Raw genomic sequence first — 18,114 nt, 5'->3', positions numbered from 1 at the left:
GTACAAAGATAAGACAAATACAATCAAGTTAGTGATTTAGGACTGTGAGCATTGTGGTTTTAAAATGATTGATTTGAGGGTGTGAAAGGGACATTCATGAACTTTTTTTGTTAAAACAACTACTGACTGGGCTAAGGTCGTTCGACTTTAACATTATTTGTAGAATGTATATTGCCTACAGGCCGAGTTTTCTTTTCAATGTAAGTTATCTGAACCATCCATGTTTACATTTTGTTAAATGGAAGAAAAATCTCTGTTGCGCATGATTTTGTATGTTAATATACGCATCAGCGAATTGTTAACCTCTGTTCCGGGTTGGATACTCACACACTTCAGGCAGTGCAAAAGCAGTTTGTCATTTCAAAAGAGTTGGTGTTAATTAAGTGTCAATATAGAAAAGCTATACTGATAGAAATTTGATTTCAAGTGTCATAGTTTTGTTATATAATTGAGACCCCAAAAAAATGTACAACAATGAAATGGAGTTTGTATGTTTTGTTGTTATATGTGTGTATTGTGCGCAGAATTAGTTTTCTGTTACTTAGTTCTAGCGTTTAATGTAACAAAAGGTGAAACACATCATTTTTTGAAGAAATCTTAAATAAAAAAAAAGCTATTTTCTTTTCCTTTCTATGTTCCCTGGTCCTTGGTCTTGTTCCTCGGTCTTGTGTAGCTGTATTTGTTTTGTTGTTGTTGAAGATTATGTACTTGCCCGTGTCATCATTGTTATTGTAATTACTGAATACTTTAAGATTAAACAATTCGACAGTTAACAAATGTTCAGTTTGTGCTTGTAAACTGTTTGTGAACTAAGACTGCATGACAAATCAATATTTGCATTTTTGGTTTGATGTTGTAAATATGTTGTCATTATTCATGTTCAGGACTGAGTGTTGCTTTTAAAAAGTATTTGGTGTTTTACAGTTACTTTCCGGGATGTAACTTTGGAACACAAAATAAATGATCATGCGCGCCAACATTTGTTTAATGAACTCAAAGATATGGAACTAATAACGTGTTGATTAGGTGATTGATTTTTTTCTGTTTTATTGTTTCTAAATTGTCGGGACAAGTGAATAGCGCCCGATTTCAAAGTAAATTAGAATCAGAACCACACCAATTGTATTCTATATAATTATGAATGCGTGTGTGTCGGTCTCTCTCTCTCTCTCTCTCTCTCTCTCTCTCTCTCTCTCTCTCTCTCTCTCTCTCTCTCTCTCTCTCTCTCTCTCTCTCTCTCTCTCTCTCTCTCTCGGGACATGGACTACCATTCTGAATCTCTCTCACTCTCTCTCTCTCTCTCTCTCTCTCTCTCTCTCTCTCTCTCTCTCTCTCTCTCTCTCTCTCTCCTTTTACAGAGCATTGTAATATACTGTAGTTATAGGATTGGGGGGGGGGGGGGGGGGTTCTTTTGTTACTTAGTCCTTTCACTGCATTCCACTACTGTTCTCATAACTTGTGATAGTGAAAGTATGTGCAATGTGGAATGGTCCTTATTTTTTAGGTGCTTGAGTAGTTCTGTGATGGTAGTAGCTTTGTGCAATGTGACTCTAGGTTCAGGTGCTTGAGTAGATCTGTGATAGTCTGTTAATACTGTTGTTTTAAACTGTCTAACTGGCTAGATTATGATTATATAATTTTATGTGATGATCTGACTAAATGATAATAATTACGTGTACTACTTACTTTTAAATGGATTATAATTTTTAGGTATTGTTCTAGTATTCACTAATGTTGCATTGATATTACTGGCACCCCTTTTAAACTGATATGGTTTTTACCTTTACAAGGCGACGATGTGAATTTGTGATGTAGATATGTGGCTGGTTATGTGTGAGTATGTAAATAATTGTGTGTGTGTGTGTGTGTGTGTGTGAGTTGTGTCTGTGTGTGCATGACAGTGTAATGTACGTATGTATGCATGCATGGTGATGTGTGTCTGCATATGTGTCTGGTTGGTTTTTATTTTATTTTTACCGTGCCGTGCCAAGATGAAATCCTTTTGCAAAATTGGTGAATAAATATCTTGTATCTTGTATCTTGTATGTGATGTTGTGCGTATTTCTTATGTATCTCTTTTTTCTTTGAGTAGGTGAAGTACACAATAATGGCATTTTAATTTCTTTCTAATTTTTTTAAATTTCCAAACAATATGTGGTTTGGTTTGCACGATAATCCAATTCAGTAAGACATCATGTTACTGTTAGCAATGAGAATACTGTAGTGGTGTTTGTTTGTTTCTTATTAAAGAAAACTCTTGTTGTTAACACTATAATTTTGTCTTTGTGTGATTTTTAGTGGAATGTGTATGTACTGCGTACTGTCGGATGTTTCACAAGACTCAGTGAAGACTTGAAATGATTGGGCATCAAAATTAAATGTACGTAAAAGTTGGACACTTATGTTCAATGCAGGGTTTCATTTACTTGTGTAACCGGCACGGTTGGCCTAGTGGTAAGGCGTCCGCACCGTGATCGGGAGGTCGTGGGTTCGAACCCCGGCCGGGTCATACCTAAGACTTTAAAATTGGCAATCTAGTGGCTGCTCCGCCTGGCGTCTGGCATTATGGGGTTAGTGCTAGGACTGGTTGGTCCGGTGTCAGAATAATGTGACTGGGTGAGACATGAAGCCTGTACTGCGACTTCTGTCTTGTGTGTGGCGCACGTTAAATGTCAAAGCAGCACCGCCCTGATATGGCCCTTCGTGGTCGGCTGGGCGTTAAGCAAACAAACAAACAAACAAATTTACTTGTGCGCCTTGCGCCATTGGCGCATAACATCTCAAAATGTCCCATTGGAATTGCCTTCAGTGCGTCAAAAGGCGCACTGAGATAACGTACCACTGCGCCACCTCATGCACACTTTTAACGGGAGTACAATGTTCGGAATGAGCTAGGCAAATGGTCGCGCCAAGCCGAGCAACTTGCGAGTTTGTAAAATGCAATGTGATTTGCTTTTAAAATGTAATTCATTAGTATTCAACCAATTCTGCGAACTATCTGTGCTTGCGCGATTACCTCTGTGGAAACTGTCAACAGAAGCAATATCGATCGAAACACAGACAAACACACACACACGCATACACTAACCAGATACACTGGCAAATTCTCATATCATCATATGGCACTAAATAGCACTATTTTGCATCTTTCGACAAAAGCATTTTCGGACCGCATGCTAGTGCGTTTTGCCTTCGACTATGTCATGCACCATCAGAATTTGGTTGAGGGGGACAAATGTCCCATTGTCTTTTTCTTCCAGGCTAAACCCTGTCAATGTATTCTCTAAGTCCATTATAAAAATAGGTTTGAAATATATCTGTAGAAGTCATTATTCTGTGGCTACCGTCACTGTGACTGGTGTAACATCCAACACCAACCAGTTGACCGTATTTGTTTGTCAATGTATCATTAACGCTGCTTTCAGCGGTTATATTTCTTTCATCTGAAACACCAACAGAATACCGTACTCTTTCAAACTGCAACAATAAGGAAGGAATTATGTCCTCAAGTTTGTGTTTGTTGTTCTGTCTCAAGTGCCCCATGTTATATAGTTAAGTTCTTGCACATGTACCTCATCATGTGATCTTCGGTCCATGTATCAACTCACTCTTTCGTGTCAGACAGAATTTCACACGAGATGTTACCTTATTCAACCCATGAACTTCATGGTGTCAATTACACTTTCGTCATACCAGGTCACTTGATCACAATGTCTCGCCACAAAGCAATATACGAACTTGAGCAAACATTCCCCAACACACGTTGGACGCTTTTCTCTTAATCTCACCGGCGTTGATGTCATCAGAGCTCCTCCACCTGAAGGTACAGCGGTGGATTCATCGTGAAAAGATGACATTAAATTCTCTTCACTAATATCCAAGTAGTTGTCAACAAACTCTGCCAACAATTCCATATGCAAACAGCATTACTTTACCTACAATACCTTCAGCAAAGCGTCCAGGTCCTCAAAATTAAAAAACAAATATTGTGACGCGGTACTAACCGTGCCTCAAGACAAATCGACGCGGTCAAGGACCGAGGGGTTCCGCGGTACTAACCAGCCAGGGAATGGGTGGTAGCAAAAAAACAACATACTGAGTCAAAACTAAAGTACTAACAAACTTAACGTTTGTTGCAGACGTTCAGGGAATAAACAGTGCCCCCATTTTTCTGATCTTCAGTTGATGACTTGTTCTTCTCGATGAAAAAAAGCCTCTCAAAATCACATTGTATGCAGAAATGTGTATGGTTCGGAACGAAATCGAATCATCTTGCCTCAACATGACTGTGACCGTATATTATTGTTGTGCATAAGCTAAATTAAAGTATAATACTACCTTACAAGTACAAATTATCAGAAGTCAATGATTAGGGACTGAGTCAGAGCACAGGCGGAAGGTATCGTTCACTGGACCACTACTTCCATAGAAAGATTACAAGGTTTGTCCCTCAGCTTCGAGTCGTGCTCCACTAACTTCAGAAAAAAATTATGCAAAAAATAATTGCCAATGTTAAGAATCTTTGTAACCTTACAAATGCCGTGATAGATGAATGTTCTAACTATCTGTACCTTTTATATTTAGCTGCCTGTCCGCTGCATGTTTTTAAACCGTAGTTTGTGCGACCAAACGTGTCTGTCAACGGCATACCACTTATAGATCCTGTGCGAATGATGATCGTCGTATGTCCGAGGAGATAGTAGTCCGATGCGATCATTGGTTATATAATAACTGGATATTCGATGATTATTTTCATTGGTCGACTGAAATCGTCTGCACGGTTACTGGTTATTCCGTTGTTATGCCAAAAATCTAAACTGAAACTCCCGTGGGTAGCTTCCCTTTGCTGCAATATTTACATATGTTTTAGACCAATGAGCACTGGTATGCATATTCGGTGCGGGATGCATGATTTCTTACAAACTACAGGATCGATCGCGGTTCGCAAACGAACATTCGTCCAAATGATGGTTAAAAGCAACCTGCAGCGGACGGCAGCTGAAAATTAAAGGTACATACAGTTAAAACAATCATTCAACTGTATGTATTTGACCTCACACAGACTGTAGGAAGAGGCAAACCGTCTTGAACAAAAAAATTGTCCGCAGGAAGCGACTCCAAGAACACAGACGACTCGAAGCTGAGTGACATACCTTGTAGTCTTTCGGCTATGGAAGTAGTGGTCCAGTGAACGATACCTTCCGCCTGTGGTCAGAGGCCCTTTTCGGGAGACACTCGACGTGCTCGTCTCGCTGACGCGGTCCAAAAGACGCTTGCCGAACGACGCGGTCTTTTATGCCTTTCACCGGATATGCCGCGAGACGAGCACGTCGACTCCCAAAAAGGCCTCTGACTCAGCCCATAACTTGCATAAGTTAGTCGAGTGGGCCAAGCATATAAAGGTGCATCTGCACCCGCCTCATCTGTCACGTGATGTAATCTGACGACACGGATAAGATCACGAAAGCGTCACAACTTGCACTGTGCCGCATTAGTGAAATGAAAGCGCCTGTTCTCATAATCATTGCTACAACTGCCTACCTTTTGTCGTCATTTGTGTCATCGCTGTCTGCCTTCACCTCAACCCCTCACTGACCTCCTGCTGCTGTCCTTAGTGGTGAGTTGTTGCTGCTTTTCCTCGCCTGGTCTTGCTGTCGGTTGACTTGCCCGCCTCTTCTGTTTCGTTTCAACAGGTCACAAAGTGCACACACACATGGTGTGTTGTCAGTGTCTTTTCTCGCCCGTAAGCTGTCAAAAGTGTGGTCATTTTTGTCATTGTGTTTCATATGGTTAATAATGGAAGGGCGCTGGTTCTGTGCGACGCTTAGTTCTCGAGATAGGTGTGACCACATGACGTCATTTGTATTTGCGTCATCGAAGATCTTTTGTATTCCAATCAGTGTTATTGCCCAGTTTTGTGTTCTACGGTCGTTTTGACTGACTTGACAAGTTGAGAAAACCAATGACATTTTATTTTTGCGAAGCAACTGCAAGACTTTATGACCAACGATTTCTCCCTTGAATGAACATGAAGATGTCTGCTTTTCGTCTGCTTTGAAGGTTGAGAGATTTTACAGCGCACACGGCAAAATGCAAGTCGTATTGGACAAGAATGTTGTTATTCTTCTTTCTTCGAAGAACTGCAGATTTGTTCTTGGCCATATTTTCGAGCTGTGCATTGTTATATTATGGGAAAAACACGTTCAAACACAAATTCGCTAAGAAACGATGATAATTTGCTCCGGAACTGCAACGTCAATTTGCCCAAACACAAAATTCTGGCTCAATATGCGGGAACAGGGTGGTAGTGTCATATTTTGTTGATGGGTTTGGAAGAACTGCTCCAAATTTACATTGCACTCCGGCCCTGTTCTTTTCTTCGTCACACCCAAAACCGTTATTTGTTTTGGCTGACGCAGCATTATAAGGAGAAAAGTTTCATTTGCTTCAAATCATTTCGATATCATTTCATCGAGTCAATTATTTCGGTCAGAGCTTCTGTGTTGACTTGTCAAGGGGAAGCAGCGATACAAATCTTTGCGACCGAGTGTAGAGTTGCCTCCCTTATGCGCGTTCAGGCAGGAAAACTGCTGTCCGGTTTTACAACTTTAGGTGGGTTTTGTTTTTATATTCATGCCATTCTGGTGTTTTACCTGGGGCCGGTAATATGAACAGCGTATTTTGGACGGTCGAGCAACCACAGTCGACTGACTGTCAAGTCAGTTGACTGCAGTCTGCTGACCGGCCGTGTTTTGACGGGTAATATGTGCAGCGCGGTAGCACTGACAGTCGGCTGACTAGACAGTCAGCCGCTCAGTGGTATTTTTAGAACATTACAACTTCCGATGTAAACATCGGTCCTGTTTTGGCGGTACCGGTATCTAAATTTCGGCGCCGACCCTAAACTTTTTTTTTCCAAACTCAAATTTTTTTATTTTTTTTTTGGGTGGTAAAGGACAGGGTGAGAAAATTTGATCATTAAAAATCTGAAAAATGTAAAAAAAATATTGTTTTTAGAAAACGATCCAAATTTACGTTCATCTTATTCTCCATCATTTGCTGATTCCAAAAACATATAAATATGTTATATTTGAATTAAAAACAAGCTCTGAAAATTAAATATAAAAAAATTATTATCAAAATTAAATTATCGGAATCAATTTAAAAACACTTTCATCTTATTCCTTGTCGGTTCCTGATTCTAAAAACATATAGATATGATATGTTTGGATTAAAAACACGCTCAGAAAGTTAAAACAAGTAGAGACACTGCGGTCGATCGACCGAAAAAGGTGCCTGTAAGCCCAACCGCAGTCGGGCGACTGTTTTCAGTTGGACCGGCAGTTGTTCGCGCTCATATTATTGACTTTTGCGGTTCAACGTCGACCCACCGTCAGTTTCACGGTCAGCCGACCGATGACTAGCTACATATTACCGGACCCAGATCTACTGGATTTTTATTTTCAGTGTATAACCAGAACGGAAATAGTTTAAGATCTTTAGAATTACAGAGCGTTTGTTTAAAGAGTGTAATAGCATGCCCTTGTTGCATGAGCGAATTTTAGCCTGATAACCAAGTGTCACTGTAGTGTATTACTTGGATTTTTATTTTCAGTCAACATTTCAGTGATTGAGTTAACGAGGGCGGAAGATGATGTTTGTCTCCCTAAGTTTCTTACGTCTGTCTATGTCTGGACAGCATAGTTAACTCAACACTGCTGAGCAGATTGTTTTGCAAATGGATAAGTATAGGCCTACTCTATAAACGTCTGAGAGGCGTAGCTTGTGTCGTTTGATCAGATCTGTGACGGGTCGATTTGATGATTTAGTTTTAAATGTCAAACAAAGTTGAGGCGTCACAGTATCGACCACGTTTTTGGCTCACGAAGTGTAGCCTATGCGATCGTAACTTTGTCTGTCTGTGCGTTTGTGCGTTTGTGCGTGTGTGTGTGCGTGTGTGTGTGTGTTTGTGCGTGTGTATGTCTGTGGTAGAAACTTTAACATTTCCGAGTCTATGTGTGAGTGGTTATCCAAGACTATGGATAAAGCTCGCATAAGATTACGTCACGGTCAAAAGTGTTTGACGTCAATTAATGCATCATGACGGCATGCCTCCCTGTAGTCTTTCTCTCTCGCGTGGTGTGTGTGGTCTCGGTCATTGTTATTTTGAGCGGGCCGAGACTATTTGGCAGTCGTGTCCCTGTAAGTAGGCTACATGCAGACAGACAGATCTAGATCTAGTGTCTCTCTTTCTTGCACAGTGTCACCTAAGCTTACTGTGTGTGTGGGTGTGTATGTGTGACGGAGTGATTGAGTTTGTGTTACTGTTTGTTTATTTCTTACGTGAGCCTTGAAGGCTTCGCCTCTTGTTAAGCCATGTCTTCGAATTCTTACTAAGTGTTTTTGCTTCGGCCAGGACCATAGCCGCTGTGATTGCCTTGATCGAACACTTGGCTTGCTCATCTTACTTTCCGCCATTGGTAAAAGGGGCGTAACTCCCCCACATCCCACAACACATGTTCGAGAGTTATTGTCTGAAAACGGCGCTTAATTATCACATGGCTGTGTTGTTGCTGGCTGTAATAGCTGTAAAATATATCAAATTCAAAGAGAAAAACAAAATCTATTTGGAGAAATGTAAAATAAAAAACTCTTTTAACCAAATGTTTTATCCCTCTTTTTTCAGTGCAACCAATGGCGACTGCATCACTTTCGGTACAGGCCGATGAAATGGAGTGCAGTGTTTGTCACGAGCACTTCAAGGAACCCAAGGTTCTTCCCTGCGGTCACGTGCTGTGCCGCCATTGTCTGTTGTCGTGGTTACAGTCACAAGTCGCGCTGTGTCCGCTCTGTCGCTGTCCCATTGTAGACACGAACAACAGAAAAAGCGGGAAAAGCGTGGCAGACATTGCAGACAGTTTCCTGACAGACAGGGCAATGGCGGCGCTGGTGGAGGCCCACCGTCTTCTGTCCGAGCAGCACGTGTGTTGTGTCTGTGACAACGTGGCTGCCGTCTCCATGTGCATGGACTGTGGAGACATGTTTTGCCAGCACTGTTCTAATGTCCACAAGAAACAGTCAGCAACCAAACTACACAGCGTGGAACAGCTGAGTTCTCTGACAGAGAAAAAACTGGCCGCAAACCATCGCCGAGCATGCCACGTCCACCCTGACAAACTTCCGGAAGTGTTCTGTCCTTCGCACGGCGCGTCCGTCTGCTTGCGTTGTGCCACGACCGTTCACCGTCAGTGCCCGGATGTGAAAGATCTGGAGGAGAGAGTGAGGGTGGCTAGAGATACGCTCCATGAGCTGACAGTAATTCTCACTGCCCGTGAAACAGAAGTTGGGCGAGACATCACACGTTTGGATCAGCAGCTGACAGACATAGACCGGCACACACTGGCCGCCATTGCTGAGCTAGCGGCGACCTTTGACCGCATTGAGGCAGCCGTGAAAGCAAGTCGCCGTCGTCTGAACGACCTGATTGTCAAGGCGAGCTCTGACGAGAAGCGGTCGGTGAGTGACGTCAAGAATATCCGGTTAGATCAACGAGGAAAGCTGACGTCACACAAACGTTTGGTGGCACGATCCGAAGCGATAATCACTCGTGATGACGTCACGGATATGACCCCTGAGATGGAGACGCTAGTCAAGGACCTTGACCGCAGCATCACCTCGCATGCCAATGTCAAGGTAGCGCCAGGAATACATTTAGTGATCGATCCCGAGGAGTTGACCCGGATAGAGAAAGCGTTGTCAGAATTAGGAAAGGTGAAGGTCATGTCTGCCGATGATGAAGCTACTGCAGGGGTAAGGAACATACTTTTTTTTTATTTATGTTTGCTTTTCCAAATACCCCCCCCCCCCCCCCCCCCCCCAACCCACGTGACAAACCCTCTTTTTTACTTTTCTGATTTATTAATTTTATAATTTTGACCCCATGTTCAGTTTAAAGCAAATACCGAGAAAAGGTCATCTTGAAGCAGTAGGCGTTGTTACTTCTGTTTCTGTTCTTATTTTGTGTGTACATGATTATCGTGCGTTAACATTTGTCTGGTTTTGTGTTCTTGTCGTCTTTGGGTTGGTTTTGTATTCATATTTTAATAATAAATACGGCTTTAAGCGGGAAACAGAGAGGAACTTTGCCAAATAAAGTGCGTGCAGCTGTTGATGTTGTGATTATTGATGACTATAGGCAGCGGCCAGGGAGACCTATCTGAACCAGCTACCCCGACAGACAGGACCACAGACCAAGGTCGGTTATGGGCAGAATATACCTGCGCAGTTTCAGCGGTACAGACGAAGCACGGCCTATTATTTATGAGACGATAGGGATTATGACGAGTACTTGGCCTGTTTTCCTTTCATGCAACGTGTTGCGGGCTGGAATAAGCTGCAGTGCGCTGTCGGTCCTGATGAAGTTACATATGTGAGCGGAGCCCCTTACAGCCGTGATTGTTGACGTCATTTGGTTTAAACAATTTTTATTCATATTTACATGTTCAGGAAATGTACATTGACATAAGGTGAAGACAACAACAAGCCTGCGGCTTATGGTGGTGTAGCCGTGTGGCGATTTGACGTACTGTTGTTCCTTTCTCTCGTTCCCTACCCCAATTATTCCCCATGACCATGCGTGTATGTCTTCGTTCCGTGATGTCGTGTATGTCTTTGTGCGTAGACACTGCGTTTTAATTGGTTAATCCCTTAACGGATGCGTACGCATCCACCCCCGACAGTGCGAGTTGGGTCAGTCTGACCGGTGATTTCGCTGTGTGTGGATCGGCCTGTGTGCTTAAGCCTTGAGACCGGTGTTCTATTTGAAACAGTTCTTTGTCTTAGTGGGACATCTTTTAAAATACAGATAGCCTGTGCTGGATTGTGAGTATCATCTTTGACCTGTGGTTTCTTCTTCTTCTTGTCGTTCGCTGTTAGATCGTCAGTCCGGACTGCAGGGCGAAACGTGCTGTCCTCTCCAAGTCCTCTTTGGGGCCGTATAGCTTCTTTTGTAGCGCTGTCTCCTCTGGCCAGGTGGTGTCCCTCAGAGCACTGTGGTATGGACAAGCCTGCAGGATGTGCTCTGCTGTCTGATTCTTGCCACACGGACATATAGAATAAGCAGTCCCGGACCAACTAGCGGTGTCTCTACCAGGACGGGGTGGGTTGGCAGATGGCACTGACTACCCTATAAATGCCCTACGTGTCCGATGACGGTTACACCATGCGGGTAAGAGCCGCATTAAAAGCTCTAGCCCCGGGGTGGGACCCCCGGTAAGCAGGAAGGAAATTTTAAGGTGCTTATTGTCCGTCAGGTCTTAATTGCCTATATTGGACATGAATTGGTTTATACGATTCGAGTTTTTACGCCCTCACGGCTTTTGATGTATGCGTGTTTAGGTGGTATCAGCCATCTGCACTTATGGTAGAATGACCAAGATCTTTAACGTGCCATTGTGGTGACACGGGGGTGGGAGATGGATACCGTCTCTGGGTCTGCACATAAAGTTGACCCGTGTCCGTCCCGGCCCGGATTCGAACCAGCGACCTTTCGATCACAAGTCTAGTGCTCTACCACCTGAGCTACCCGGGCCCCCTGCCCGGTAAGAAATCCCCCATGTGTTCCAAGGGTTAGGTTTTTGAGCCAGGAGCTAAGGGCGGGGTAACCCCGAAAGAAACCTTAGGGCTGAAGTCGGAGGATCTGGGCCAACAGGCGCACCTTAACCAACCACAGATCCACGCAAAAACGCAAAATGAAATGTTGACCTGTGGTTTAATAGCTGATTTACCATCAGCGAGGTGAGTGATTCACACCGGCGATGTGTTGAACAGTCCCGCCGTAACTTCGTGTGTGTTTAGTTCTTCATTGAGGAGTGAACTGTAAGTAGATGCTGTTTCTTTTGTTTATATTAAATTTTGCTTGCCTATAATATGTTCTGATCGTGTGAATGATGCTATGGTGTGCACGTATGTATGTAGCTATTTTATCCTAGTGGCGTTATAGCGTCAGTGTCGTTGTTTCGCCGTTGAGACCCAGTTTTCCCGCGTTATAGATAGCGTAGCGCCCCCTGTAGTAACTTGTGAAGTTATCGGTCCTTGTCAGTGTGTCACGCTCCGATGGTTTAAGACCGTAAGGCGTGAAGCGTATCCTCAGTTACCTATTGTGTAGGGAGTTAGTCCCGTCTCTCCCATTATTTCTGGTAAAAGTCACGTTATCGCAACCTCTGTCTTGGCGTCTAATTTATGCTTCCTGGCCTATTTCCCACATCCACTCCACCCTATCACAGTGGTATCTTCAAACAACTTTACAAGAAGAACATGGCAGACAGTCAAGTCGTTTGCTTTCTGCTCGATTCCCAGTGTAGCAGAAGACATTAGACAAAATAATTATAAAAGATATATTAACAAATTGCTGGTAACCTTTCTCAGCCAAATAAAGTTATGACAGAAATATTCATAAGTTATTATTTCAAACACGGTGAATGCTTCCAAGATCGTAACTTACTCATAACTCATAACATTTTATTGATCCAACAAAGGAAATTAAATTAGTCATCAGCACATATAGGTCATTAATTAATAACTATAAAAGAATAAAAGAAGAAAATTCATAAAACCCATGATATAAAAATACCCTTTTTTCTTGCACACCTGACACACCGACACACCAATACACATGCATACATGCCTACATACATACCTACATACATACATACATACATACATACATACATACATACATACATACATACATACATACATACATACATTCCATGTTAAAGTGTAGTTAAGAACATCACAGTAATTATATCATTGTTTGGATTAACAGATAAGTTTTTATGTAAATGATGATAACAACAATCCATAATTAACGCTATTGCACTACCAAAGAAGAGACCAACCAAACACATAAAAACCAATAACAGTAATCATCATCAGTTATCACAGGTATCACAGTAGATTAGCCATCAGGTAGTTAGACTCAATTGGGCAAATATAGTGTCAACACCATCACAACAAAGCTAGAGCTCATTTTCACAGCACTAGTTATGATCAAAGGTCAAACAGTCATCAAATCATATTAAATCTATCACTAAGAGGTACATTTAAAAGGCATCTTTCTCTTATTATCTGCATCGACCTGACACCACAGTTCACGTATGAAACGAGATTCAATAATTGTTCCATTACCACAATTCACCACACAAATATGCATGTGGTTTTGCAGGCCTTTCGTTTCCATGACAACCACGAGAAAATGGTCGTGTTGAGTAACGACAAGCAGACAGCAGCGCATCGGGGCGGTTTTTTGGATGGTGATGGTATCGTCATGTCATGCGACCCCATGGAGGTCAACAAGCTGTATGAGGTCACACACACACACACACGCACACACAACACACACAACACACACACTCACACAGACACTCAAACACACACACACACACCCGTCGCGATATAACCTTCGTGGTTGAAAACGATGTTAAACACCAAATAAAGAAAGAAACACACACACACACACACACGCACACACTCAAACCACACACTCAAACACACACACACACACACACACGCACGCACACACATACACACACACTCTTTCTCTCTCTTTCTCTCTCTCTCTCTCTCTCTCTCTCTCTCTCTCTCTCTCTCTCTCTCTCTCTTTCTCTCTCTCTCTCTTTTTTCCCTATAGACCTCGTTTCCATTTCCCTTTTTTGAAAATGTTCTCCATTCACTTGAAATTCACCCCTTACCCTAACGGATAGTGATTACTTATGAAATGAAGTGCAAAATATAGAGAATACTTAGACTTGGCTTGCTGTGTCGTACCAGATTTACACGAGTTGTTTTTTTAATATTGAACTGCGAGCGAAAGCGAGCTGTTCACTATTTGAAAGAGCAACGAGTGTAAATCTGGTATGAAACAGCAAGCCATGTAGTATTCTGTTAATCCTACATACCGTACTTACGTGTATTTTAATGAAAATGTCATGCAGTCGAGGCAGCTAAATTGACGCTTGTTTTGGAACCTGGATCTCTTCTAAAGCCTCGTGCAATCTATTAGGTTAAAATAAATAAACGTCACTCTGAAAGTGTTGCGTGACGTGTTACAGGCATGGGAATTGTCCGCATTTCCGCCGAATTTTTTTTTTGTTCCGACGAAAATGCAAAAGTGTCCGCCGAAAAAATAAAGGGGGGAGGCACACAAAAAAAGCACCGGTTACTTTGGCCTTTGCGCAAAAGCCCGCGAAAACTTTACGTACTTTGTTCACGCACTTCTACCGCCCGCCTCAGTTATGGAACTTTAATGTTTGAAAGTAAACCAGATTGCACAGATTGTGTTACAAGTTACATTTTCCTGTTTGTCTCAACAGATCAATTTTTTTACAAATTTAAACCATATAATACATGTTTATATTTTTTTTCTTCAAAAAAGCAAAAATTGGTACATTTTTGTACTAAAAACTCTGATTCTAAAAACAGAATTTAATGGCAAACTTTGAGCTCAGATGACACCAGATTGCACCATCTGGGTTCTTTGAAGAACATTTTTTCCGGGGGCCCTAGTAAGGCTAGGCGCTTCGCGCCGTCGACTTGACGCTTCGCGTCTTCAGTTATAAATTTTCCGCCTTTTTTACAATTTTCAATTCCCATGCCTGGTACTGTTAGTTCTACAAATTGATCGAGGATGACCTCATTTACATGATATACACACGTGTGATTTGAACGATTATTATCTCACGAGTGTCTCTCTCACGTATGTAGGATAAATGTATTTATCTCAGCGGAGCTGGAGGTATCCCATGAACGCTGTAGGCTATACTGTAATCGACTTGAGAAATGTTCTTCCCAATAACACATGATAAAGAAGGATTCTTAGTGACCTTGTAAGTGCTACAGTTGGAGTAGGAACTTCACCAAAAATTGGGAACATGTATACTAACTAAAATACGGTGGGTGCAATAGGCGCCCCCATTTCTTTAGCAAACGCCACCCAAGGCCGCTTTGGCCGGGTAGAAATTCCGTATTTTCCAAGTTTATGGATAGAGCTCGCGTAAGAAGATTACGTCACGATCGAATCATGAAGTCGTGCCTCTTTTTTCTCTCGCGCTGTGTGTGTGTGTGTGTGTGTGTGTGTGTGTGTGTGTGTGTGTGTGTGAATACGAATACGAATAAACTTTATTGTCACGAAAAACGTAGAAACACGGGAAGATAAAGAACCAAATGATTACATTGTTTCTTTTTTGTTTTTGAAGCAATTATATACATATTCTCCCAATTTAGTTTGTACTTTGTCTACTTGCAAAAGTTGACTTGGTACATCATATGAATATGGTGTGTGTGTATGTGTGTGTTCATTTTGTGCACATGTGTTAGTGTTACTGTTACTGAGAAATGCTCATCCCGATAATACATGATCAAGAAGGAATCTTTGTGCTCGGTCAGCGGCTACAGTTGGGGATGGAAGTTCACCAAAAATTGGAAACATACTAACTAGAACACGGCGGGTAAAATGGCTTCCCCCAGGTTTAGAGCAAAAGCCACCCAAGGCCGCTTTGACCGGGTAGAAATTCTATCGTTTCCAAGTCTATGGATAAAGCTTGCGTAAGAAGATGACGTCGAAAGGCTATGATGTCACGCCCTCTTTGCGGTCTTTCTCTCTCGCGCGATGTGTGTGTATGTGTGCATTTTGTGCACTTGTGTTTAGTGTTACTGTTTCATCTCACACGGCATCACTGCAGAGCGCCTAGAACTGTACCCACGGAATATGCGCGATATTCACGACTTTCCGACCTTGACATTGTAGTGGGGGTCAAGTGGGCGTCGGCATCATTGTCCAATCAGAAATAGGGATGCGCTTCCGCTTCCTGTCCCGCCCAGTCTGCGCAAAAGAAATGGCGCAAAACTGTTTGCGCGGAAAAAGGTGATGAAAAAAAGAACACAACCTGGTTTGATAACCAAATGATTGCGACCTTGCATTCTAGCATCATTTAATGTGGAACAACGACACATCTGATAAACAAATAGCCAGTTTATTACCAACATGAGAAACTAGGGTTTAGAATCGAAGCGGTAAACCCGGACGCTGTTTGTACACGTAAATCCGGAGAAGCTATCGAAGTAGGTGTCATGTCGTTTCACTCCGAGTGTGCCAGCACCGGCCCTCTACCCGCCAAACCCCCACTAGGCAGGGAAAGTGGTTCGACCTTGCATGACTGCAGGGCAAGTTCGATTTTGCTAGCTAAAATTGCTGCTAGTGCTGCCTTGTCTAGATCTGGAACTTTTTCAATTGGATTTTTTTCTCTATTATACTGGAATAAGTGGGTGCTTTTCTAGATCTAAGCATCGACCGAATTAGATAAAGATGTTCCTTGCATTGCATTCTCCTAAATCTGTTATTCTAACCAGTTTGTTTAAGAATATAATTGTTCGATAAGCTTACAAGATTTTTTCTTTTTTAAGTAAGTGGTTTCACACGTACAACATGAGACCCACATGCACTAGACAATGGAAGTTGAGGTACGGTCCTCGTTCAATACCACAAATGCCAGTATTATATTTCAGACTCCTTTTGGAGGAATGTGTGGGGTTTGGGTGTTGAACTTGAAGTGGCAGATTGTTTGCACAGGTATGAATGTTCGTACGTTCGAACGTGCACACATGTATGCAGGCATTTGTTTGTCAAGCAGGAACATGCAACATTTTGTTGACCGTATGTGAGTGCGTGTGTAATAAAACCAACGACAAACAATACAAAAAGCTCCAGCTCTGCTTCTTCACCAGTCACAGACGCATTGCGTTGTTCAGCTTTCCAGAAATATATTAACTCAGTCAGAATCCGCTTCATGAATATTTTATTTCAGGAAAAAGTCAATCGAATCTACACAAAAAAAGGTTATTGCGTTGTTCTGTCTTTGAGACTGTATCACGTAATATTGAGCTACTAGAAGAAACATGTCTGTGGCATAGTTTGACCCAACAGATAGAGAAGTCAACAGAGGTATTCTGCCGTCAGCAGCTTTATTGCTGTTTTGAATTTGATCTTGCAATATTTTATTACATAATTTTGCAACACACAAAGAAATCGTAATTGAATATTTTACGCAAAATTGAATAATTCGCAAACATGTTTGTATGAACAAATATTATTTTAAGAAAATATGAGTGTGAGGATGGACGTATTTTGAGTGAAGTAGCAGAAATTCTTTTTAAGTTCTTTAGCTACATGCACACGTTCTGTTAATTACGTTCTTAGCTATGGCAATCCGTTTGTAAAGAAATTACGTTTTTTCCTGTTGATCTAAATAATGAATTATTTAACTAAATAATTCATTATATAGCTAAATAATTCATTATTTAACTAAATAATTCATTATTTACACAAAAGTAAAAAGTGTGATTGTTGTAATTAAAGAAATCTTTTATTTACTAAACAATTTATTATTTAATAAAAAAAATCCATTATTTACTATATAATGCATCAGAGAGAGAGGGAGAGAGAGAGAGAGAGAGATAAAGAGAAACATAGAGACAGAGACACAGAGAGTAGTTTCGTATTATAGAATGCATTCTATAGTATACAATGCATTCTATATTATAGAATGCATTCTATATTATAGAATGCATTCTATATTATAGAATGCATTCTATATTATAGAATGCATTCTATAGTATACAATGCATTCTATATTATAGAATGCATTCTATATTATAGAATGCATTCTATATTATAGAATGCATTCTATATTATAGAATGCATTCTATAGTATACAATGCATTCTATATTATAGAATGCATTCTATAGTATACAATGCATTCTATAGTATACAATGCATTCTATATTATAGAATGCATTCTATAGTATACAATGCATTCTATAGTATATAATGCATTATATAGTAAATAATGGATTTTTTTTATTAAATAATGAATTGTTTAGTAAATAAAAGATTTCTTTAATTACAACAATCACACTTTTTACTTTTGTGTAAATAATAAATTATTTAGTTAAATAATGAATTATTTAGCTATATAATGAATTATTTAGTTAAATAATTTATTATTTAGATCAACAGGAAAAAACGTAATTTCTTTACAAACGGATTGCCATACTTA

General features: G+C 41.1%; 3 protein-coding genes across 3 annotated transcripts in view; all 3 read left to right on the top strand.

The window, feature by feature from the left end:
* LOC138946755 (uncharacterized) overlaps positions 1–14,907 on the top strand; it is a 30,702-nt gene extending 15,795 nt beyond the window's left edge. Inside the window, exons 6-9 of the mRNA XM_070318159.1 lie at positions 8,687–9,810; positions 10,196–10,255; positions 13,226–13,366; positions 14,899–14,907. Of these exons, the coding sequence (XP_070174260.1) occupies positions 8,687–9,810; positions 10,196–10,255; positions 13,226–13,366; positions 14,899–14,907 (1,334 nt within the window). The remainder of the gene's footprint in view (positions 1–8,686; positions 9,811–10,195; positions 10,256–13,225; positions 13,367–14,898) is intronic.
* Positions 1–18,114, top strand: part of LOC138947475 (zinc finger HIT domain-containing protein 2-like) — a 227,274-nt gene that overhangs the window by 142,752 nt on the left and 66,408 nt on the right. The window lies entirely within an intron of this gene.
* LOC138946754 (uncharacterized) overlaps positions 1–18,114 on the top strand; it is a 35,219-nt gene that overhangs the window by 7,182 nt on the left and 9,923 nt on the right. Inside the window, exons 7-8 of the mRNA XM_070318158.1 lie at positions 8,687–9,810; positions 13,226–13,366. Coding sequence (XP_070174259.1) covers positions 8,687–9,810; positions 13,226–13,366 — 1,265 coding nt within the window. The remainder of the gene's footprint in view (positions 1–8,686; positions 9,811–13,225; positions 13,367–18,114) is intronic.

The sequence above is a fragment of the Littorina saxatilis genome, linkage group LG14, assembly GCF_037325665.1.
Source record: "Littorina saxatilis isolate snail1 linkage group LG14, US_GU_Lsax_2.0, whole genome shotgun sequence".
NCBI lineage: Eukaryota > Metazoa > Mollusca > Gastropoda > Littorinimorpha > Littorinidae > Littorina > Littorina saxatilis.
This window is presented reverse-complemented; position numbering and strand designations above follow the sequence as displayed.